The sequence below is a fragment of the Podarcis raffonei genome, chromosome 13 (assembly GCF_027172205.1).
Source record: "Podarcis raffonei isolate rPodRaf1 chromosome 13, rPodRaf1.pri, whole genome shotgun sequence".
Taxonomy (NCBI): Eukaryota; Metazoa; Chordata; class Lepidosauria; order Squamata; family Lacertidae; genus Podarcis; species Podarcis raffonei.
In genome coordinates this window covers 41,920,224-41,945,533 of record NC_070614.1, presented here as the reverse complement: position 1 = coordinate 41,945,533, position 25,310 = coordinate 41,920,224, and the positions used below count along the sequence as shown (strand labels likewise).

The 25,310-nt window shown below is 43.0% G+C and overlaps 4 protein-coding genes and 1 non-coding gene across 5 annotated transcripts; all 5 read right to left on the bottom strand.

The window, feature by feature from the left end:
* Nucleotides 1–1,234: 1,234 nt before the first annotated feature.
* Nucleotides 1,235–1,678, bottom strand: LOC128398913 (ribonuclease pancreatic-like). The gene has a single exon (XM_053360179.1). The coding sequence runs from the start codon at nt 1,676–1,678 to the stop codon at nt 1,235–1,237; it is 444 nt and encodes a 147-aa protein (XP_053216154.1).
* Nucleotides 1,679–4,917: 3,239 nt separating this feature from the next.
* LOC128399400 (ribonuclease pancreatic-like) lies at nt 4,918–9,330 on the bottom strand. The gene is made up of 2 exons (XM_053360809.1): nt 9,235–9,330; nt 4,918–6,721 (listed from the first exon to the last, which is right to left on the bottom strand). The coding sequence occupies exon 2, from the start codon at nt 6,703–6,705 to the stop codon at nt 6,271–6,273; it is 435 nt and encodes a 144-aa protein (XP_053216784.1). The 5' UTR covers nt 6,706–6,721; nt 9,235–9,330; the 3' UTR covers nt 4,918–6,270.
* Nucleotides 9,331–13,047: 3,717 nt separating this feature from the next.
* Nucleotides 13,048–18,113, bottom strand: LOC128399401 (ribonuclease pancreatic-like). Its single transcript, XM_053360810.1, has 2 exons — nt 17,921–18,113; nt 13,048–14,441 (listed from the first exon to the last, which is right to left on the bottom strand). The coding sequence occupies exon 2, from the start codon at nt 14,423–14,425 to the stop codon at nt 13,991–13,993; it is 435 nt and encodes a 144-aa protein (XP_053216785.1). The 5' UTR covers nt 14,426–14,441; nt 17,921–18,113; the 3' UTR covers nt 13,048–13,990.
* TRNAK-UUU (transfer RNA lysine (anticodon UUU)) lies at nt 17,706–17,778 on the bottom strand. The gene has a single exon. It is a non-coding gene; the product is annotated as a tRNA-Lys (tRNA).
* A 2,403-nt stretch (nt 18,114–20,516) lies between the features above and the next one.
* LOC128399393 (uncharacterized) lies at nt 20,517–24,556 on the bottom strand. The gene is made up of 2 exons (XM_053360801.1): nt 24,438–24,556; nt 20,517–21,966 (listed from the first exon to the last, which is right to left on the bottom strand). The coding sequence occupies exon 2, from the start codon at nt 21,953–21,955 to the stop codon at nt 20,924–20,926; it is 1,032 nt and encodes a 343-aa protein (XP_053216776.1). The 5' UTR covers nt 21,956–21,966; nt 24,438–24,556; the 3' UTR covers nt 20,517–20,923.
* Nucleotides 24,557–25,310: the final 754 nt, after the last annotated feature.

Here is a 25,310-nt window from a genome sequence, read left to right as displayed (position 1 = left end):
ACATCTGGGTTCAGCTGGTACCAATGAGGTCACTATAGTCCGTTGACTCAGCTGCTGAAATGCTATGGAAAGTTATGAACATTCCAGTACTGAGATTTTTATTTTTTTGGTTTTTTATTCCTGTCAGCTCAAAAGGACAAAAGACAGATTAGGCTAGGAAGGGAGTGTAAGGAAAGGAGGGAGGCAACACTTTCTTTATCTAGCTATTAAAATTAGTGCCAAGGCGCAAATAGGGATGGACAAATCTGTTCATATAAATTTCTCCCAGGTTCTCATTCTTCCAGTCTTAAATCCTGCTCCAGTTTATTATTATTATTTCCAGTTAATCAGCATTTTAGTACATATTTCCTCAATATACACATTTTTCCAAGCAGTACCCCCCGAATACAATACATTTCTGTATATAATTTTCACAAATATGTGCATTTTTATGCTCACATTCCCTTAGTACAGTGGTACCTCGGGTTACATATGCTTCAGGTTACATACGCTTCAGGTTACAGACTCCGCTAACCCAGAAATAGTGCTTCAAGTTAAGAACTTTGCTTCAGGATGAGAACAGAAATCGTGCTCCAATGGCGCGGCAGCAGCAGGAGGCCCCATTAGCTAAAGTGGTGCTTCAGGTTAAGAACAGTTTCAGGTTAAGTACGGACCTCCAGAACGAATTAAGTACTTAACCTGAGGTACCACTGTATACTCATTTTGGTCAGCATAACTCAGATGAAGAGCTGTATTGCAAAATTCAGAGAAGTATGTATTTCGAATGTTTTGGTTCCCATGCAGTTTTGGAAGATGTGAATTAGGTAGTGCCACATTAAAATGTGAATCAAAATGAATTTGTCATCCATCCCTTGGTGGAACAAACATGGCATGTTTATACTTCTGCTTATAAATCTGATGCTGTTTGGTGAAAATGCTGAGGAGAGGGGCGCAGCAGGTGATGCTTTCATTATCATGGTGGAAAGAGGGAAAAGATACCCATAGAGGCCAAAAGGAAAAGGGATGAAGAAATGTCACCCAAAGGTATTTCCCATAACTGCTTCTTGAAGAGCTACAGTTCCCAGGGTTCCCTGGGAAAGCAAATGACTCTTGGAGAAGCAAAAGTTTGTATTGTGGATATGTTACAGAGATACATCGAGGTGAAAGCATGCAGGATAATAGAACTGAGTTTGGGCCAAAATGTCCAACAGCTTCTGGCTTTTGTAGATGGAGGGTGAGTTGCATCACCATTTGCCTATGTCCTTTGAGTCACATAGTGAGTCGGATGGTTGCCGGTGCAGGTCACACGAATGCGTAAGTGTGCGGGTTTGCCACTGTACCTGCAGTTATAAGGAGGTGGGCCACCTGTGTATCTGCAGAGGACCATATCAAAGGTGTCTGTGCTGTCAAAGTAGTTACTTGAAGGAGTCCCTCTCCCTCTGCACACTTGCACCACACTTATGGGGAAGTCGTTGATGAAGGTACTTGTCTCTTTGCAAACATATCGAGTCATCCCTCTCTGCATCATCATCAGCGTGCAGTAGGTGTCAGGGTGGGAAGTTGGGTAGCTTTTGGGGTAATCTATGTGCTTCCAAACAAAAGCTTCTCGGGACTGTCCTTCACCAGACCGCACAAGCAGAAGCCCAAGAAGGATGGCCAGATGCACCAGCAATGAGCAGGAGACCTTGGAGGACCACATGGTGGGGGCTTGGAATCTACAGAGAGGAGGAGGAGGAGGAGGAGGAGGAATAAATGGGGGAATGTTAAAGTGATGCCTATTTGTGTAAGATGAAAACAAGGCTATATACAAAATGAGGTGGTAGAAGTCTAGAGTGAACCATTTCAGGCTTCAGGTAGTAGTGCTGGTGGGCTGAAATTAGGGATAAGGGAGAAATAAGATTCAGTTCACATTTAAAAGCGAATCCATGAACTCTAGGCTGTCTGAAACAGAATACAAACAAAAACGCTGCTGTCCTTTGAAATTCACATTTTCCCCGAATTTGCAATGCAGCTGTTGTTGTTAGTAAAAATTCTATACCACCCTTCATCCAAAGATCACAGGGTGGTTTACAATACATACACAAAAATACACAAAAATACATACCACAATAACAAACATTAAACATATTTCCATAATCAGGGAAAGAAACACCAATGAGAGGGGTGTAGATAGAGCCAGTGGTGGAGAAAACTTAGCAGGTACAGTGGTACCTCAGGTTACAGACGCTTCAGGTTACAGACGCTTCAGGTTACAGTTACAGACTCCGCTAACCCAGAAATAGTACCTTGGGTTAAGAACTTTGCTTCAGGATGAGAACAGAAATCGCACAACGGTGGCACAATGGCAGCTGGAGGCCTCATTAGCTAAGGTGGTGCTTCAGGTTAAGAACAGTTTCAGGTTAAGAACGGACCTCCAGAATGAATTAAGTACTTAACCTGAGGTACCACTGTAATATTGTTTATCTTCACCTGCTGATTTCTGCAAATCTTGTTACTACTGAAAGGTACCAAAGGACTCTATATGCAAAGAACAGACTCAGAGCAAGACTGATTAGGATGATTTCCTACTTACCGTATATATAAGAAAGAATGGCAGCAACAAGAGTAACTTTTCAGGTGGGAAATGACTTTATCCTGGTCTCCTCTGATCACTTACGCTTAGTGAGATCCCACTTATATTCCATAAGGTTGAAGAATCTCTCTCCAGCACGCAAGCTTTTGAGTGGCAATGTGACTGCTCTCTTCTTGTAAATATGGATCTCTTCCAATGTAGTTAGGCACTCTCCCAGCTCGGAATTGGGAAATTCTTACTTTTCAACTTCATTCATTGGTCAAGGGACTCTTGAGTATATATATCCACCTGATGTTTATCTCACTCAGTGCAGATCTCAGAAGCTTATTGGAGAGTTTCCACAACTAACGGTGCAGCAACGGTGGACAAATAGCAGCTGATGCCCCAACCAATTTTAATCTTAATATTTCTGCATGTTGAATGTAAGATGAGCCCTGGTGGGTCAGATATGCATCAGGCTGCCTTCTGGAGTGCCTAGAGAGGGAACCAAATGCTCCCAACAACTTCAACACCTCCAACTATCCAGAAGGCACTCCCAAAAGTATGACGGGGGGAGACCAAGGCAGGGGGATATACCAGGGTGATGATGGGTCAGAAAATATGGAGCAAATGTTTTCTTCTGGGTAGATATGGATAAGCTTTCACTGTTGACTTCTAGAGAGCCTAGAGAGGGAAATTAATTCTGGCAACACAACAACTCCAAAGGAAAGAAAGAAGCCTGTAGACAATAATTTATCAGTGAGATGATGTGTCAGAATGTATTGACAGCTGGAACAACTGTAGGCACCATCATTTGAGCAAAAGATCCTGGCCCTTTAAAAGGAAAAAAGAAAAAGAAACTCCTATGCTCTGCTTGTTCAGGTTTCACACTTGGCAGGCTTCACTGGGACTGCTCTTATCTACTTATCTGCCCAATTTCCAGAGATGTTCAGCCCTGAAAAACAGTGACAACAACCAAGAGTTCAGAGTACAAGCAATTCTCAGCTAAGCCAACAGAATGCCTGGGGTATTTAAATATCATCTGATACTTAGTGATGTAGGATTGTAATTTGATATACTGGTTTTCTGTTGCCATTCCATTCTGCAACTCTTCCCCCCCCCCGCCATCCTTTTCTTTTCTTTTCTTTTCTTTTCTTTTCTGGACAAGGATAGGTGGATTTGACTGACTGAATCCAAAGAATGCTCACTTATGGTTCCTCATCAACCTGGAAGAAAGTGGGGTGCTGCACAGTTCTTTCCTGGGCCCGTTGTTTATGAATTACTTGGATGCAGGAATTGAGATTATGCTCATCACATCTGGGAGGGGTAGCTAATGCCACAGAATACAGAATTGGGATTCAATATGACTTTAAGAGATTGGATAAATGGGCCAAAATATCATCATCATCATCATCATGATATATCCTACCTAAGCTACTCTGGGAGGCCTCCAACTGAATATTAATAATAATAATAATAATAATAATAATAATAATAATAAGAAGAAGAAGAAGAAGAAGAAGAAGAAGAAGAAGAAGATCAAACATTAGAAACTCCCCAATATAGGGCTAACTTCAGATGTCTTTATAAAGTTGTATAATTATTTATCTCTTTAGCATCTGATGGGAGGGCAGCACTACCGAGAAGGCCCTCTCCCTGGCCCCCTGTAACTTCATTTCTTGTAGCGAGGGAACCACCAGAAGGCCTTCAGGACTGGACCTGGTATCTGGGCTGAATGATGGGGATGGAGATGCTCTTTCAGGTATACAGGGCCAGAGCCATTTAGGGCTTTAAAGGTCAGCACCAACCCTTTGAATTTTGCTTGGAAATATACTGCGAGCCACTGTAAATCTTTTAGAACTGGTGTTATATGTTCCCGGTATCTGCTCGCAGTCACCAGTCTGGAAGTTGCATTCAAGATTAGTTGTCGTTTCTGAGTCACCCTCAAAGGTAGCCCCACGTAGAGTGCATTGCAGTAGTCTAAGCGGGAGATAACCAGAGCATGCACCACTCTGGCAAGACAGTGGGTGGGTAGGTAGGGTCTCAGTCAGCATACCAGATGGAGCTGGTAGAAAGTGGCTCTGGACACAGAATTGACCTGTGCCTCCATGGACAGCTGTGAGTCCAAAATGACCACAAGGCTACATACCTGGTCCTTTAGGGGCACAGTTATCACATTCAGGACCAGGGATTTTTAAGGAGAAGGAAAGCAGGGCCCCAGTACTTATGAATTACTTCATAGACACAAGTACTCATTTCTCTTCCACAGCTAACCACTTCCATAGAATGAAGAAGGAATTCTCTGGGCATGTGCAGAGTGCATTATCCACACGACAGAGTTTGCCACAGCCTTCACACTTAAGAACTTCTTAGACACAGAAACACCGTTTCAGTATTTGTATTTGCAAAAAGTCATTTTATTGCATGCTAAAGCAAGGGTGCTTATGATAGTAAAGGCCTCTACAAGTTGATACATATTTGCTAAGACTGGAGGAGGTAGGAGAAAGTGCTATTTATTAACATTGATTATAGATTTCTTGCCTGCCATTCATCATATCGTCCCAAAACACTACCCACAATGTAACAATAAAGGATTAAAACCATTTGAAACAATTTACAATCCTAAAAACAAATATCTCAGGTGTCGAAAACCAGGGCAAAGAGATGAGTCTTCATCAAAGGTGAAAGCTTTGTAATATAGGTGTCAGAAACATCCCTGTGGGGAAAGGGGAATTTAACACCTTAGGGACTGTCACAGAGAATGTCTTCTCTCAGGCAGCATTCCCTAGTGTATCTGTATGGAAGGAGAAGGTCATGCTTTCAGCTCCCAGTCACTGCTAGGGAGTGACGATGCATACAGAAATCAAGCAATACACATGCCTGGGTGAAGCAGAGCGTTAATGCCATTGGGGAACTTTGTGGCCCTCAAGGTATTGAAGGATCACAACTCCCACCATCCATAACCATTGATCATACTAGCTTAGGCTGATGGGAGTTAAGGTCAAATGGCCACTAGAGGGCCACAGATTCTCCACCCCTGTTTCATTTTCTCAGTGAACAAATTGACTCGTTTGAAATGCATTATGTTTCTCAGGTGAGGGTCTGAGGAAGGGATGCTGGAGGAGGTGAAGAGGGGATATCATCATGAGATAAAAGCAGGGTCACCAGATGTAAAAGAGGGCAGGTGTCCTACACCTTGAACAGTTGTGTAGAAAAGGGAATTTCAGCAGATCTAGCTTTCATGATGAGCTACACATTCTGCGATTATTCTTTTTAGTACCCGACCACTAAAAGTGCAAAAGTTGTGCCTCTTTGGCATCTTTCCACCTTTGGCAAAACCCTGAAAACCACATAGAAAAAGATCTGAGTAAGGAACAGTTTAATTCCCCTAGTTCCGCTTCTCAGACCTACAGTTCCCCAGGGGCCCCTGGGGAGAAGGAACTATTTCTAAACTGGGTTTAAACCTGCACTGTGGAGGTACATTGTAGGAAAAGCAGAAAGCAAAGAAAAAGAACTGAATGAGCAAAGAAGTGGCTCCCATAAATATTTGTTGGTGACTCCTGCCCCCTCCTCTCAGGTCTACATTTCATAGGAAGGAACTATTGCTAATCCACTTTAAGCCTGCAGTGTGGATATGCCCTCAAAGTTAAGCGGTAGAGAAAGCAGCAAGCAAAGGGAAATTCAACGGTTGCCAGAATGTCCTCAGACTTCTGCTTCCTGTGGATGAATGGTGGGTTGCATCACACTAGTCTGTCAAGGTGAACAGGCAATCTATTTCTGCAGCCCACACGGACTCGCTTGGACTGCGCCCTGCCACGATAATTACAGTTGGGGAATCTTCCTGTGCTGCGACAGACGACCACACGGAAGCGACTCCTGCTGGTATATAAATTGCCCCGGAAGTGAGTTCCCCCTCTGCCACAGATTGCCTGGACGGAGCGGGGATTGCCGTTGATGAAGGTGTTGGTGGGTTTGCAGACCGGCCTGTTCAGTCCTCTCCGAGCCATCATCAAGTTGCAGTAGGCATTGGGGTTGTTTGCTGCGGTTTTTGGATAATCAATGTGTCTCCTCGCAAAATCCTGGTAGCTTGCTCCTTCGCTGGACTGCACCAGCAGAACCACGAGGAGGACGGCCAAACGCAACAGCAGCCAGCAAGAACCTTTGGTGGTGATCATGGTGGGGCTGTTGAATCTATAGAGCAGAAGGAAGAAGAGGAGGATATTTTAAAGCAAGGAGCGAATTTCTTCAGGAATAAAATAAGAGGCACTGATAGGGATGTTTCTCACCCCTCCCCAACTTTAAGTTCCATTCTCCGCATTTCCACATTTGTTTGCAATTTATTTATTTATTTAGAAAGTCCTCAAGAACATTCAGCAGCATTTTAGCACCAATTTCTCCTAACATACACATTTTTGTCAGCAGTTTTACCTAAAATGCACATTTCTTTCAAAACACATTTCTCTAATATAATGCATTTTTACATGTTATTTTCATGAATATATGCCTTTATATATGCACTTCACCCTAATATGAGCATTTCTGTAATATAAGCATTTCTGGCTGGAGAAATGTATTGCAAAATTCAGAGAAATATAAATTTCAAAGGGGTAGCTGTGTTTCTATTTGCATATTCTTTTAAAAAGTGCAGATTAAGCAGATTGGCCTTTATACTGTATGTTAAGCCAAATAAAGGGTGGTATTCAACAGTTGTCCTGTTCAGTGTAGACCCAATGAAAATAAAGAGTATGACTAACTCTGAGTGGTACTTAGTTGAATACTACCGGAAAAAAATTCCCCATGGGTAAATTCTAGTCAGAAGAGGTTAAGACTCACCCAGATTGCTCCTAATACATTTTATTAGGATTTATAAAGAGAAATATCAAATATCTCATTTTTTGTCCAAAACTAAAACATTGATCTAAATACAATAATAACATAGGGGGGGGAAAGAGAGAAAGAAACGCAGGGGACATAGAGAGAGAGAAATAAAGAAAAAGAAATAGACAAGAGAGTAAAAAAGAGAGGGAGGAAGGGGGGGAAATAAAGTTCAGAAATGGAAGAACTTCTGATTCTTCATCTGACCACTGTATATAAACAGTATTCACTTCAGCCACTTCAATATAATACCCTACAAAGCCACTTTCTATAAACAAACATTATCTTCCACCCTCAAATCCAAATGACATTATTCTGTTTTCATTGTTTCAGCTCTGGTACTCTCTCTCTCTCTCTCTCTCTCTCTCTCTCTCTCTGTGTGTGTGTGTCTGTCTGTCTGTCTGTCTGTCTGTCTGTATCTTTAGGAACAGACTGTCATGTGATACCCTGGACATTTATCTTATAAGCTTTGTTATAACCCAGAGACAGGACTTATCAGCTCAATGTGCAGTAGCCACAGCACGTGTGATGGGGTGGAGCTGTCCTCCTGGCACCTGCATTCCTGCTACGTACCTGAAAGGGCTCGGAGCAGGGCAGGGTGGCAGCAAGAGTTTTTGGCCACATGGTGGCACTGGCAGGACCAATCTAGTATTCCTGCTGATGTGCTTGTGTGGATCAAACCATGCCACTGCCCTGTCCCAGCCCTGTCCAGGACAGCAGCATTGATACTAGCGCCAGGTGGGTGGCTTCACCCCAAGACATACGCCACAAGTGTTGGTGTGCTCTGCAACTAATTTAAGGTGGGTGGACTTCACTGCTAGAAAACATTAAAGATGCAAAAAATCAGGAGAGAATGGGATGTCTTTACAAATTTTATGAAGAAAGTCATTTCCCAAAATTATAATATAGAGATTAAAAATTCCACAAGTAAACAAATAGTCTCTCCATTAATGCAAAATGATTACAAACAACTAAAGATATGAGATCATATAAACTGTATAGTGGTCGAAGGAAGTCAACTTTTTCTATTTTCCTTTTGATTTCTCTCTTCCTTTTTCTTTTCAATATGTATCATTTTCTTATTTTTTGTATTTTTTCTTCCTATTAGTAGCTTTTTATTTATTGTATTATTTGTATTATTTGTGTAACTTGTATTATTTGTGTAACTGTACTCTTTTTTGGGCAATAATGCAATATTTATATAGAAAAAGAAAAAAAGGAGGGGAGGAGAAAATGTTGAAGATGTAATTCTCAGAGAAGCCAAGCACAGTGCTGGCAGCCACTCAAAGACAGTGCATTAGAAAGCAGCTTTATAACGAGGCAGGCTATTTGTCCATTTGGGTCAGTATTCTTTTCAGTGATTGGCAGTGGCTCTCCAGAGGTTCAGGCAGGAGTCTTTTCCCAGTCCAAGATGAAAACGCCAGTGATTGAATCTGAGACCTTTTGCATGCACAGCATGTGGTCTGCCACCGGGCCACAGTCCTTCCAAATAACAGACCACACAATAAAGATGCCAGATGTCATAAACTTGGCGATACTGTCAGGAGCCCCAACAAAAGATACCCATTAGTAAATATGCTTCCTTGTTTTCTGGACTGTTTTAAAAATTATTTTTAGTTGCTTTTATGGTGGGCTTGAGGTCCATACAAAAGGCAATTTAGAAATGAGAGAGAGAGAGAGAGAGAATACGTTAGGGAGAAAGAAATCCTTTCAACTCTACCCACTAAAGAAAGAAGAGAAAGCTTCCTTAATATGGGACAGTCAAAGTTCAGTTTCCTTAAAGGGTAAAACAGCAGGCACAAGTTTGTGAAGGTCCACTTCCAACTTACCCAAGTTCAGAGAAGTCTCAAGGTACAGGATGCCACTTTCTATGGAAGCAAGTGTATCTCAAGCTGCTGTCTGAATTATTATATAGGTTTCAGTTAGGCCAGGATGAGGGGGAAAGAGGGGGGAAAATCAAGCACTTGCAACATATAGATGGTGAAAGGAGGACAGAGGGCTTTCATCTGAAAATTGCACCATTGGCTGCATGTTTCCAAAACTTCCCGTAAATGAGAAATACAGTGGAATGAGGAATAAACTGTTCTTTCTTTCTTTCCTTCCTTCTTTCTTTCTCCTTCAAAATGTTGAGGTGACTGTGTGGGCATTATTGATAGGCGACATCACTGAAATAAATGTTTTAAACACATATAAAGCTGAAAACAATGGCAAGTAAGCTATCAATGCAATTATAATAATTTACAATCAGAAGCAGCAAAAATTCTTCAAGCATAGGACAATAACTGATTACCTGAAGACTGGTACAACAATAAGAAGCAGTCTGCAGTTTTTTCTTAAAAAACTAGTTTTGATAGGGCTATACATATTTACCTGGGGAGGGAGGTCTAAAGGTGCTGAAAAGTCTTTGTTCCTGATAGCAACTTTTACTGGTAGGCCTCATATGCCAATCATATGTGTGCAGTCTATTCCACAGATAACATGGTCCCCAACCATCAGTGTACATGGAGCTGTGTCACTTTATGTTTATGACAACCCAGTGAAGTGGGCTAACCTGAAATAGGGTACTTTTCTCAAGGCCACCCAATTGATGAAGAAGACTCCAGAGTCTGAATCAAGGACAGGGATGGTCTAACTTCTGTTGTCTATGCTCCGTTAATCTCTAGGTTAGATTACTGCAATTCACTATACATAGGTCCGGCCTGCCTTTGAAGATGGTTGAGAAATGGCAGCTGGTGCAGAATTTGGCTACCAGGTTGCTAACCGGGACAAGATGGCAGTGACGGACCTTGGCATCTCAAATTTCAGTGGTGTCCTGTGTGATGCCAAAATCTGGTGTTCCCCGCTTCTTGCCTTTTGTTGGACTTCATAGTTTTGGCATCTGCCGTGACACCCCAGAAGCTCCTTGAATCGGTCACACTCACCTAGATCTGTCTTTGCAAGGAGGTCTGAGTATATCATACCAATCCTGGCCATCTGGCTACCAATTAGTTTCTGGGCTCAATTCAAAGTGCTAGTTCTGACCTATAAATTCTAATGTGCTTCAGGGCCTTAATACCTCAAGGTCTGTCTCTCTGAACTGACCTGGACTCTGCAATTGGTATCTGTGGACCTTCTTTGTGTTCCCACTCCATGTAAGGTCCAGAAGGCAGCAACATGACAATTGGCTTTTTCAGTGGCGGGTCCCCATTTACAGAGCGCACTCACCAGATGCAATTCTTACATATCTTTAGGTGGCAGGCAAAAATGGACTTTTTCAGCAGGCCCTGGGCATTTAATTATTTGTGGCCTTTTTGCATGGGTGGAATGTCTCGATTCAGCTTTTAAAAAAATTAAGCTGTCTTTTAGATTTTCTTATATGTTGTTTTTAAGATAATGTAAGTCACCTTGGGTTGCATTGGCCAAAAAAAAAAAAAAGTGACTGACAAATTTATTGAATAAATAGCCAGGAACCTCAAAAGACTGGCGTTTGCTGGGGTGTGCTACTTGATACCTATTCAAATGTGTTACCAGGCAAATGTAGGGTCGACAATTTGTTGTTGACAAAGGACAGCTGAACATATAAAGGGCCCCATTACCTTCAGTAGCTTAGGGCCTCATCAAACCTAAATCCGGCCCTGAGTGGTGGGCGAGGCCAGAGGCCAAAGTCAGAAGAGCAACAGATGTGGATTTTATATTTGTACCTTAGCCTAGTTTCTGCACACATACACCCATCCTTCCTGCCTGCCTCCATTCAGATAAGCAAATTGCATTGTCAGAGTTTGAGGGCACATTCCACCCAGTAGAGATGGTTTTAGGGTTGCACTGGGCACTGAGCTGCAGGAGGGCACCAAAACAATGTGGTGCCCCCACAAAGAGTCCCCTCGATTTTAGCAGCGCACAGGGCGCTGCTGAAATTTGAGAGCCCCTAATCCACCACTGCAGCCAGTTGGGTGTGAAGTAAACCTGGGGATGGGGTATGCATAAGGAGAGAGTATGTTAGGTGTGTGTGCAGGAGCCAGGCCCTGTGACCAATAGGACTTTGCAGGACTGGGGCCTTCCTAAGTTTGTTCTGAAGAGGCAAGGTAACTCACTGCACCTGGTGGCAAGAGCCAGGAAGGGATATAAGGTCAACATTTCCCTTTAGCTCTTTGCCACAGCAACACCCTTCCTGCCTTGCTGGGTTTGACTTCTTGATTTCTGATCCTTGAACCTCGGCTTCTTGACTCCCTGCTTCCTGACCCTTGGACCCTTGGCTTCCTGAATCCTGGCTTCTAGACCCCCATTCCTGCTCCTACCCCGTCATCTTGCCCCTGGTCCTGACATCCCCTGTTAGAACTTTGATCACCTGTGAACTGGACTGTGACAGAGTGTGTGTTGCTGGGGAGAGGATGGTGTGAAGATACCCCCAAGGGCCAAATACAGAGGTGTGGATGGCCACATTTGGCCCTGGGCCTGAGGTTCCCTACCCCTGGTGCATAACATAAGCCCCTTCAACTGACAGGTAGTATGAGGTCTCAGGATGATCTAGGGTTAGTATAAGGCTGGTCATCACACTTTCATGGCCACATGTTTTATGGGAACATTTGGGATATTTTTGGTGCGGGGGGTGCATTTTGGTGAGATGGCCAAACTTACCAGCACTCTGGTGGGCTCTCTGCTGATCACCTTGACCTGAGCACCACACAGCTCTTTGACAGCATCAAAGAGGCTGCGGGTGTGCATGGCAGCCCTCCGCTCCCCAAAGGAGGAAGAAAGGAAGAAGTTTCACTGAAGCCGTCCCCAAATTCAGGCTGAAGTTTTGGATTTCCGGTAGATGCCAGATCTAGATGCCTCCCCCTATCATAGTCTGCTTCACAACTGTGCAGGGATATGAAGTCATATCTACACACTATACCATGCTGACTTTCTTCAGGAAAAGTGGCTTTTGCTGCATAGAACCAGAGTCTCTGTGGTGTTGTCCCCCCCCCCCACACACTGGTACAAGGGTAAGTGTGCCAAATGTGAAATAATGCAAAGGCCCAGCTTTCTAATCAAGACTTTTGAGATACTTCCTCAACTTTCTCCTGCCTCCCTTCAATGGCCTCCTTAGAAATGATGATGTCTCAATCCCTTTAACTGCCAACTGCTTTCCCCACAACTGCCCCCTATAATGCTGGCTGAGGGTTGAGTAATAACGTTGGACTCCAGTTTGGCAAGGTAAGTTCTATTGAGGTGAGGAAACTGAAGGCATGGCGCAAGCCTGTAATTTCACAGGTGGGTTTCTGCAATGTCCTCAGATAAAAACAAGAGAGAGGGGAAGTAAAATTGCACCATCAAGTTAGATGGAGTGGGAGGCTGGCTTCATCCATATCCACCCCACATTTATTTAATTTATTAATTGCATTTATATCGCCTGTTTTCCTCCAGGGAGCCCAAGGTGACATTGGTTGTTCCCCCATCCTCCTTTATATTTTCAGAACAATGCTTTGTAAAGCTCACCTGGGGATGTCTGTGATTATTTGAAGTCTTCACAATCCTTAACTGAACCTCTAAACTAACCACCACACAACACCCTCTCTCCCTTCTCTAGAAACTAATGTATATCTCTGGTATGAAGCTCATCTTAGTTGATCAATCTCCCCGCCCCATCTGCAATATATTGTATGTGCCCCCCCATTAGATATCAAAGTAGCACACATAATTCTATGCCCTGCTACACAATTTGAAGGCACGACGCAAGCCTGTAATTTCACAGGTGGGTTTCTGTGGGTTAGACTGAGAGATAGTGACTGCCTCAAGGTGAGCTTCATGGCTGAATGGAGATTTGGTGTCCCAGGTCCCAACCAGGCAGCACCAGATTTGCTCAACTTGTGGACCATAAACCCAACCATAAATATCTTTATGCTGCTTTAATTTGTTCAGCAAAAGCTCAGCATTTTTTCAAAGTCTCTTGAATTGTTGCGTCACTTTCAGGGGTTGGAGTTGAGGCTGGGGTCATGGGCAATGCCTCTCCAGGTTAAAAGAGGTTCAGATTGTGTGTGTGTGTGTGTGTGTGTGTGTGTGTGTGTGTGTTCACTATATCTGGTTAGGAAAGGGAGAACTGAGAAGGTGAGAAACTGGGAAGGTATAATACAGGGACCAGCAAACTTTTTCAGCAGGAGGCCGGTTCACTGTCCCTCGGACCTTGTGGGGGGCTGGACTATATTTTGAAGGGGAAAAAAATGAACAAATTCCTATGCCCCACAAATAACCCAGAGATGCATTTTAAATAAAAGCTCACATTCTACTCATGTAAAAACACACTGATTCCCAGACTGTCTGCAGGCCAGATTTAGAAGGCGATTGGGCCGGATCCGGCCCCCAGGCCTTAGTTTGCTTACCCATGGTATAATGGAACAGGGGTAAAGAAATGTCATACAACGGTATTTCCCGCAGCTGCTCCTTGAAGATCTACATTGCCAGGATTCCCTGGGAAAGTGAGTAACTATTAAAGCAGTAAAAGCTTATATTGTGGGCATGTTGCAGAGATACATTGAGGAGAAAGCATGACAGAAAATAAAATTGTAGCCAACTCATCCTCAGACTTCTGGCTTCTGTAAATGGAGAGCGAGTTGTACCACACATTGCCTAGCGCATTTGAGTCACATAGTGTGTTGGGTAAATGCCGCTGCAGGTCACACGAATGCGCAAGTGTGCAGGTGTGCCGCTGTACCTGCAGTCATAAGGAGCCGGACCACCTGTGTATCTGCAGATGACCATATCGAAGGAGTCTATGCTATCGGTGTCACTACCATGGGGAATCCCTCTGCCTCTGCACACTTGTACCACATTTACAGGGCGGTCATTGATGAAGGTATTTACGTCCTTGCAAACATATCGAGTCAACCTTTTCTGAAGCATCATCCGCTTGCAGTAGGTGTCAGGGTGGGAAGTTGAGTAGCTTTTTGGATAATCAGTGTGCTTCCACTCAAAATCTTCTCGGGACTGTCCTTCACATGACTGCACCATCAGAAACCCAAGACGTATAGCCAGTAATGAGCAGGAGACCTTGGAGACCAGCATGCTGGGGTCTTGCAAACTACAGAGAGGAGGAATAAAAAGGGAAATGTTAAAGTGACAACTAGTTCTTAGGGACCTTTAAAGCCCTAAACAGCCTCGGCCCAGTATACCTGAAGGAGCATCTCCACCCCATCATTCAGCCCAGACACTGAGGTCCAGCTCCGAGGGCCTTCTGGCGGTTCCCTCACTGTGAGAAGTGATGTTACAGGGAACCAGGCAGAGGGTCTTCTCAGTGGTGGCGCCCGCCCCGTGGAGCGCCCTCCCATCAGATGTCAAGGAAATAAACAACTGTCTGACTTTTAGAAGACATTTGAAGGCAGCCCTGTTTAGGGAAGCTTTTAATGTTTGATGTTTTATTGTGCTTTTAATTCTGTTGGGAGTCACCCAGAGTGGCTGGGGATGTGTGTCAAGACAGCCTGCAGGTGGGGTGCTGGTGGTTCAATATGGTGAATGTTCCCAACACCAAAAAAGCTCACTGAGTAGGGTTTATTTCCTTAGTTAAGAATGCATGAACTGTTCTACATTTAAGGAGTACCTAAGTGGTGTAAGGGACGTGGGTGGCGCTGTGGGTTAAACCACAGAGCCTAGGACTTGCTGATCAGAAGGTCGGCGGTTTGAATCCCCGCGACAGGGTGAGCTCCTGTTGCTCGGTCCCTGCTCCTGCCAACCTAGCAGTTTGAAAGCATGTCAAAAGTGCAAGTAGATAAATATGTACCGCTCCGGTGGGAAGTTAAACGGCGTTTCCGTGCACTGCTCTGGTTCGCCAGAAGCGGCTTAGTCATGCTGGCCACATGACCTGGAAGCTGTACACCGACTCCCTCGGCCAATAAAGCGAGATGAGTGCCGCAACCCCAGAGTCGGTCACAACTGGACTTCATGGTCAGGGGTCCCTTTACCTTTTAAGTGGTGTACAGTGGTACCTTGGTTTTAGAACAGCTTAGTTTATGAACATCTTGGAAATAGAATGCTGCAAAACCGGAAGTAGGTGTCCCAGTTTGTGAACTTTGCTTTGGAAACAGAACATGTTCCGATTCCTGTTTAGTGTGCTCCATTTGTAAATCGAGTCCCCCGCTGCTAATCAGAGGCTTCCTGTTGAGGCTTCCTGTTGAGTCCCACTGCAACACAGCAGTGATATTTATAACTTTTGTTTTTGCTATTTTTTTGCATTTTTGTTTGTATGGCTTTTTCGATTTTTTGGCTGTGACTTGTTCTTCATTTTATGGGACTGACTTGTGACTGCGGCTTGTGACTTCATTTTTGTGACTGTGGCTTGTGACTTCGTTTTTGCTACTTGTTTTTGTGACTGCGTGGAACCCAGTTCAGCTACTGATTGATTGATTGTTTGACTTCAGAAATGGATAAAAGCCCCCCATCCAAACAATGACTATCATCAGTGCACGTAAGGAAAAAATAATAATTTTAATTTTTACCATCTACAATACTGTCTCTGTTTATTTTATAGTTCAGTACATTGATTATTGCTTTCATTTTATGGATCAATGGTCTCATTAGATAGTAAAATTCATGTTAAATTGCTGTTTTAGGGATTGTTTTTAAAAGTCTGGAACAGATTAATCCATTTTGCATTACTTTCTGTGGGAACGCACACCTTGGTTTTAGAACGCTTTGGTTTTGGAACAGACTTCCCAGAACAGATTAAGTTTGGGAACCAAGGTACCACTGTACAGAAACGAAATATAAAACATAAAAGTGGTCATAATATACTATTAAAACTAAACTGCCCTCCCACCAGCATTTTTTTTTAAACTGCAAATATAAAACAAATTAATGTGGGAATACTTTGGAGAAAAGGAAGGTTTTTCAGCCAACTTAACAATAGCTTGCTTGCTTCACTTCTAAAGCTCCTGTCTTCAAGTGTTTCCTATATGTGGCCTGAAAGGAGAGGTCCAGTCTAAATTTGGGCTTGACACCTCCAGGCACCTGGAGAGACTAAGGCACAGGAGGAGGTTTATCCTATTTGCTGACTGTCTATCCTGGTTCTTTTTTGGGGTGTGTTAAAAACATGACCTTCCAATGAGGAAAAGACCCCCAAATCTGTCGCAACAAGTTTCTCTCTTTTTTCTTTTCTTTTAACATAACTTTATTGAAATTCATAAGTAATGTACATAATATACATACTATACACACTCCTAATTCAGCAAAAATGAAAACAACCATATACTAATAATCTTCTTTGGATTCACAAAAATTAAACTTAGGGAAAAAGTGATTGCATAAATTTAAACTATCTTTTTACTAACATAAAATAGACTTCCTATCATTTCCCGATGTAAACTTTCTTTTTAGTATTGAATGTACTTAACGTTATTACCTTACTCATTCTGTATTTTCTAATACCTTCTTACAACAGTTTGTACTCATTAACTTATTTCTTAAATATTACTTTAAACAAGGGTTGTTCAAATGCTGCCATAGATATTATACCACTATTTTATTTCTGTAAATAACTCTGATACATATCCCATTTTTGAATAAATGATTGTCTTGTATTGCCTCTCAGTCTGTTGGTCAATTGCGCCATTTCTGCATATTCCTGTAATTTGCCTTGCCAATCTGATAAAGTTGGAACTCCCCCTGTCCCTTCCAGTTCATTGCAACTAGTGTTCGGGCTGTAGCCGTGGCGTATAGGAAGATTTCTCTTAAATTTTTTGGAATGTCTTTACCTAAAATACCCGGTAGGAAGGCCTCTGGCTTTTTAAAAGACTGTTAACTTAAAGATCTTTTTCAGCTCATCATAAATAAGATTCCCAAACTCTCTGATTTTCCTGCATGTCCACCACATGTGGTATATATCTCCATTACCTTATCTCCACAACAAGTTTCAACTAAAAATGGCACACCTGACTGTATGGTCTCAAAGCCCCCATTGAACATACATCCACAAGTAGGGAAAGCTGTGCTGCCAAGAGAGGTGCAGGTAGAACGAATGGGGGAATGCTGATTTCTGAAAATTAGGTAAAGGTAAAGGGACCCCTGACCATTAGGTCCAGTCGTGACCGACTCTGGGGTTGCGGCGCTCATCTCGCTTTATTGGCCAAGGGAGCCGGCGTACAACTTCCGGGTCATGTGGCCAGCATGACTAAGCTGCTTCTGGCAAACCAGAGCAGCGCACGGAAACGCCGTTTACCTTCCCGCCGGAGCTGTACCTATTTATCTACTTGCACTTCGATGTGCTTTCGAACTGCTAGGTTGGCAGGAGCAGGGACCGAGCAACGGGAGCTTAAAAACCGTACTCTTAAAATCATCCCTTAAAAACCGTACTCGCCCGAACAGGGACTTGAACCCTGGACCCTCAGATGAAAAGTCTGATGCTCTACCGACTGAGCTATCCAGGCGCTCTTTCTGAAAATTATGTTGCTATAAAAGGGCACAAGAGGAGACAAGGTTTCCATCCTCCGCCAGGTTCTCGCCATTAAAGATGAATACATGGAAGCAAATATCACAGCACAAGATAGAATATAATGATTTCCTACTTACCAGCAGAATAAAATATAATAATGGAGGTGTGACGATAAGAAGACCAATCTGCTGGATGGGAATTGCCCTTCTCCTCTGGTCACTTTGGCTTAGATAGATCATTTTTATATTCTAGAGCTTGCCCAATCTCCCTCCAAGTGGCCCCGTGACTCCTTTCTTCCTAACAAAATGGATCTCTTCCAACACAGCTGTGCCCTAGCCCAGTTTGGAATGAGGAAATCCTTACTTTTGAACCTCCATTCCTAGGTCAAGAGACTCTTTGAGTAGCCACTTCATCTCAAACATTCCCCAAACACCCACTACAGGTACCAGAAGCTTGTAACAGCTGACTTGCCACAACTAACTTTAACTCTGAAATGTGGAACTGAAATCAACCATTGTTAGTATCATAAGAAGCACAAAAGACCCATGCTGGGTTGGTTGAAAGGCCAGTGTAGTCCTTTATCCTGTTAACCATAGCGATCAACCAGACCTATCCTCCCTGAATTTGCCCCATCTCCTTTTAAAGATGTCCAAGTTAGTGGCTGCAAATTCCAGAGTTTCTGTGTGTTCTCTGTGAGAGAGTGCTTGCTTTTGCCTGCCCTGAATTTCCTACTATCCAGCTTCATTGGGTGATCTGGGCTTCCAGTATTATGGAAGCAGTGGTGGTGGTGGTGGTGAGGCTTGTTTATTTGTATTTTAGGGCATAGAATATTTGAGTTGGCATTTCCCCATCTAAGTCTGATCCTGTATCCAACACATCACACTGAAACTCTAATGCCTCCAAGTTAAGAGCCTTAATGGCAAGAGGCGAGCAAATAGCCGGGAGATCGACTTTCTCAGGTGAAAATGGGGTTATGCCTTGCTGAAGGCTGCCTTCTACTTTTTATGCTACAAAATTTTTGGCCAAAGATATAGTAGAAAAATTGAAATTGTACTATGTTCTAGGTGGCTTAAAATGTATCCTGGAAGCTGCGCCTTTGTGTGCATGAAGAATACTTCACATGCATGTGCATTTGAACAGTGATGAGGAACCTGTGGTCCTCCAAGTGTTGCTGGACTAGAAATCCCATCATCCTTGGCTATGCTGGCTGGGGCTGATGGGAACTGGAGTGCAAAAACAAAATCTGGAGGGCCACAGACTGCCCAACCTTCCCTAGGAAAAAAGGCGTAGTCAAGAAGCATCCATTAGCCACTGGAAAAATTAGCCTGCTATCGTAGACAAGGGGTAAGTACCATTGAACTTCATGGATCTTTCTTCTGAGTGGATGTACAGGAGGTGAATTTTCCAAAGAGGCTAAAGAAGGAGTTAAATGTTGGCACCTCCAGCTATCAGGAAAGTGCCCCCAATGACAAACAGTAACCATGGGAACAGCATTTTACTAGGGAGATACGTCTGAAAATAGGGGCAGCAACAACAAATGTAAGGGCCATTGGATTGTACTTTCTGAGCCAATGGTTCCGGGCTTTTAAAAACACGCACAAAAGTGCTCTCCTGTTTTATTACCTATGATTGGCCGGCTTCATTGAAACTTCTTCTACAGAAATCTCTGCTCCGTTTCCAAAGAAACCCAGCCTTCAACTCAAACACAGTACAAACACTTCTATGTTCTTCCTTGTATTTGCATAAAGGTTTGATGTGGTTTTTGACAAAAGGCCTTTATCACGATCAACCTTTGGGCTTCTGCTGTTTCCTTCTCTCTGCTCTGGCCACAGCACTTGACTCCTTGCTCCCCCAAGCCAACTTCCTGAAAGAGCCTTACTCTCACAATTCTTAGCCAGGCCAGCAGCATGCTTAAAACACGTGGCCCTCCAGATTTAGTTGTATACTAACTCCCTCAGCCAACATGGCCAATGGTTAGAGTTATTATTTATTTATACCCCACCCATCTGGCTGGGTTTCCCCAGCCACTCTGGCAGGCCCCCAAAAGAATATTAAAAGCACCAAAAAAAATTCAAACATTTAAAATTTCTCTAAACAGGACTGCTTTCAGATGTCTTCGAAAAGGCAAATAGTTGTTTATTTCCTTGAAGGTGACCCAGAAACTGCAACTAATCCAGAATGCAGCAGCCAGACTGGTGACTGGGAGCGGCCGCTGAGACGATATAACACCAGTCTTGAAAGACCTACATTGGCTCCCAATATGTTTTCGAGCATAATTCAAAGTGTTGGTGCTGATCTTTAATGCACTAAACAGTCTCAGCCCAGTATACCTGAAGGAGCGTCTCCACCCGCATTGTTCAGCCCAGACACTGAGGTCCAGCGCCAAAGCCTTCTGGCAGTTCCCTCACTGTGAGAAGCCAAGTTACAGGAAACCAGGCAGAGGGCCTTCTCAGTAGTGGCGCCCGCCCTGTGGAATGCCCTTCCATCAGATGTCAAGGAAATAAACAACTACCTGTCCTTTAGAAGACATCTGAAGGCAGCCCTGGTTAGGGAAGTTTTTAATGTTTGAAGTTTTATTCTGTTTTTAATGTGCTGTTAAAAGCCACCCAGAGTGGCTGGGGAAACCCGGCCAAATGGGCAGGGTAGAAATAATAAACTAAACTATAAACCATATATGTTGTAAATCATTTTGTCACAAGTGTGAAACACGCATTGCACATATTTTTAAACCACTGATTCTTCATTTTATTTGATTTGTATAACAACAGTGGAACAGGATTAGAAGTTCAGCAGGTACAAAGCAAAATGAAGGCACAAATTTGGCAAAGGGATTTATGGAGACCAGGAAATAGTAGCTTATCTAGAAGGCATTCAGCTTGGGTCACCTCCATCGTGCACAAACTAGGACATGCATTTCTAGCTGTAGCCTAGTGAGATTAGTATGTCTATATGAGAGTATATAATATGTCTAGTAATTATTAATATCACTTCGTGTTTAGCTTATGCATGTTTATATCCTACTCAGCTAACTCCCCCTTATGAGAACTCTACATTGTCTAAATATTAGCCCATAGTAATCAATTAAATGTTATAAAAGAAAGGAAGCTTTGAAGATGCCTTTTGGCCTAACACTTTTCTTTTCACTTATTGGAAGGTGGCAAAGGAATATCCGTAGGTGGAGTAGAATCACTCGTAAATTTAATATCACGGCAGAACAAGACCGTTTCCTTGCCCAGACCCAGCTGGTATTGCCATATGTACATCTTCTCATTGGGCTGCACGGTTACACTAATAGATTCTTCAATCTCAGTGGCTTCATTCCAGTTTTCCTGCTCTGTGTTGACCCTCTTCCCACCATACTCAGCAGTGAGAGAGAACTGGTACTTGGCAATGGCTTCAGCGAGTGCGCCTGACTGATATGTGGCAGTCATGGATATGTTCCAGTTGTGCTCCACACTGCTCATCTCCTTCTTGTTGTATCCCACTTTCTTGGTGATCTTCTTATTCCATACAATGGGAGTGTTGGAGTCGTTGGAAATGGTCTTGATAGGTTCCCATCTACCATAAGCTGGGCCTCGGCTAATAGCCATTCCTCCAGGGAGCATGTTCACAACATCACTATGGAAGGAAAATGTTTCAGCATTCAGATTTTCGTGGAAGTTGGTGCATTTATAGTACTGGATGCCCCATTCATCAACGGGTTTTACAAAGTAATAGTAATCCTTGATGCCCCAGTAATAGAGACCATCCTTGCAAGCTGGGTGAAGTGTGTATTCAACTGCATCTGTATCTTCATGCATATTACTGACCCGACGGTAAACACCTCTTTTCTGGAAAATGATATAGAAGGATCCAAAGGCTGAAAGGTAATGGTCCCCTCCGCGGCAGTTGGGATGGAGGCTGTATACTACAGCATTTAGGTCTTTATTCATGTTGCTGACACGGCGATAGTTGTCTCCTTTGATGATGTAGAATAGGCCGTCCTGATGGGCTAAGTAGTGATCTCCTCCCTGGCAGGAATTGTGCAGGCTAAACACTTCGAGGTCATAGCCGTGATTGAAATTGGTGGACTTCATGTAGCAGCCCAGGTCTGAGCGGACAATGTAGTAATATTTATCTACCCCACAGAAATCAACCCCTGGGGCTTTGTTCTTAGGGACTATCTTTGGCATGGTGCTTGATTCTAGGAAAAGAAAGCAATGTATTCAGTTAGATCAGAAGATTTCACAAAATGATTATTTATTTACTCTTTTTACTTATTTTATTATTTATGACAATGAAATAATTAACAGAATTTGCTGACGTCTTGGAAAACAGTCTCAATGCTTTAACACAATATACCTGCCAGAGCCAAATATAATTCCAAAGGTAAATGATTACTAATTAATTGTGAGGTGCTTTGAAAGACAAACCAAAAATCTTCTGCTTGTCAAGACATATTTTCTATCTATTTCTCTCTTCATTTGATAGGAGACCCACTCCCTTTCAAGGAATATAATATTGCTTTACAGGCTGAACAGTTTTTAAAGCAGTTTGCCCAGTTACTTTAGGGTATGGCTGTATTTAGGGTATTTTGCTGAAAATCAATGCTCGTTTGAAGGCTCAGTGTGGCTTAAACACCTGTATCCATCACTGCTGTGTTTGCTCACAAAGAAAAGCTCTTTGCACCGCTCCGTTGTTCAGAACATATGAGAGAGTGCGCATTCAATACTCAAGCCCCATTAAATGTGGTCAATCTTAAGGAGAGGCTGAGACAGTGGATTTTGAGGGGATATTTACTGAGATCTTTTGTGGGCACCATACGAGGTCACTCAGGCACCCATAAGTGCTATGTTGGTGCCTGCTGTTCTAATTAATTTCCTGTCTCAGCTGTGATGGGAAGAAATTGCCTAATACCTCAGAATATCTTGCCTACCTTCAACCTCGGTAGTTAATGCAATAGTACTGTAGTGCCAGACTGCTGAGGTTCAGAGCTAGGAGAAGAGGACAGTACACATCTATTGTGGTTGGTGGGGGAGGGGAAAGAAGAGATTTCCCAGTTCTTTATTCCCCCACGGATTTTCTTGTGGCATCTAATTTGTTCCCTCTAACACCAACGTTGTTCATGGTTCTTCAGGAGGTTAATACCAGATGATCACCCCTGCTTGGGATTGCCATGCTGTAAGATCTGTACTCCCTCCATGTGGACTGAAGGTTTAAATATGTGTATAAATCATATTTCTTAAAGCTAAAACAGTCCCTACCATGTCTTCAACTCTCAAAGGGAGCACAGCCCCTGGGAGAATATCTGGAACCCCCTGGGATCTTGCTCCAGCTCAGCAGGGAGAGTGTGTGCATGAATGTCATTTTCTTGGGTCTCTTTCTCACTCTGCACAATCCCCTCCCCCAAACTAGGGCTGGTGGTCTGATCAGCCACTAAACTCCACCTTCTGGGTGTTTTTGATTCAGGAATATAAAAAGAGGGTCATAATAGAAGATTGTGCATGGCATTAAAGAAGTGGCTATTTCTCTCTCCCTCTTCTGCTGCCATAACTGTAGAGCTCAAGAGGTCCTATTAAAATAGCTTAAAAGTAGAGTCAGTGGACAGGCAAAAGAACATACTTTTTCATGCAATGCAGAACTCCTATTTTATTTTATTTTATTTAAGTGTCATTTATTTCATCTCCCAATGCTGAAAATAGTTTCTTTTTTTAAAAAAAAAAAGCACCGTCAGAATGCTTAGCACATTAGAAAACATAATCAAAAATCTTTTTGAACCATAAAATGTACCCTCCACACACGCAGCAAAAGCCTCACTGTTCAGATATATATAAGCATGGGGTACAGTAATTAGATCACATGATCCCACTAGTTGATTGACAACTTTCAACTCAAACACTGAATATTATACATTCAGATCCTCAGGAGTTACCACATTTATAAACTAACATTTGCACTTGGAGTAGGGAGTGAGGGGAGGGGGGAATTAACTCAGCTGTCAGACAGTGTGGAAAACTCCTTTATGAAAGTCATGATCACAAAGCATTAAGATAGCCATGGTCTTCTGGTGACTTTATGCAGCCCTACTCATTGCTATTTGAGAACTTAGCAACACTCAGTTTGTATAGGATTGCATTCTGAAAGTGATCTGGAGGTCGGGATGGATGTTCATAATATAAGATAAACTTTATAGACTATTTGCAGAATGAATGTGCAAGGAAGCTCAAGCTTCTCTGTTGCTGAATCCTTCCTCTACCCAGAGGCCCCATCCAGTTACATCTGGTTCCTTTGAGCCAACCCACTAAATCGGAGAGCATTCTCCCAGATACCCATGACCCGCTTCCAAACCCAAGATGTTGCAAATGAGTTCAGAATCTGGTAGAAATGAGAATTCTGCCTCTGGATCACATCATGATCTCTCCCTGCAAGGTGTTTCAAGACATTTAGTGGAGAGTGAGTAAAGAAAGGAATTCTGATTGCTGGAGGGACCAGAGATACCAATCCCTAAAGCCTTTGGAAAGCCCCACATAACTTCTATATCACACAGAGAATATCATTGGCACTCAATAATTATAAAGTTAGGCTACATGTCAACAAAGAAGCAACCCTTCCCTTGTGCCCCAAATTCTAAAGCAGTCTCTCTCTGCTCCTGTCCAGTAGCCTTCCAAGACTTACCGGTTTCCGCAGTATTCACACAGAAAGTTTGGAATAGGTGGCAGCTGCTTCTCTTTTTGGAGAATGTGGGAAATGTGTGAACAGTTGCTGTTTATATAGGATAGAAGAGGCCAAGGGTTAATGAGAAACTACATACTGCTCCACTTACATTGGAACCAAAGTACATGCTTTATTGATTTTTTTCAGATAATGAACAATGACAACAACCACAAGACAACCCTCCCAGGACCTCGTGCTGCGCTCCGAAGGCTTCGGGTTCCTTTTGGTGAAGCCGGGAGAGCAAAACTCTCCTGGCTTCAGCAGATAGGGAGAGCTGTGCAGCGCCCCTTCAGACAAGTGGGAGGAGAAATGGAAGGGGCTCCATTTCTCCTGCCGCTTCGCTGAAGGGGTGCTGAGCAGAGAGGGGGAGATTTTTTTCCTCTTGTTCTCCTCCAATAAAACAAGGTGCATCCTAAGGTCGGGTGCGTCCTATGCAGCGAAAAATACGGTAATTGAAAAACACCTTAAATATCAACCAAATGCAATTTAAAAATACATAAAAAGTAAAAGTGTTCATCTACTGACAATGCAATAAGGAAATCTATCCTTCCCCAAGTGAAAGAGGAACACAAAGACAGAACAGAGCTGGTCCACCCATGAGGCAAGGTGAGGTGACTGCCTCAGGCGGCAGAATGTACTGAGGCAGCAGGGGTCAATCAGGAGGTTACTCAGCTGTGCTGAGAGAGATTCTGCTTGAGTATGCATTAATGCCGTTTTTAGATTCAAGGTCTGTTGCTGGAATACATGGTCTGTTTTAGTAGACTGATCGCTGGATTATTAAAAGGAACTTCATTTAACTTGTACTGTTATTGCTGAAATAAAAACCGGCCCCCC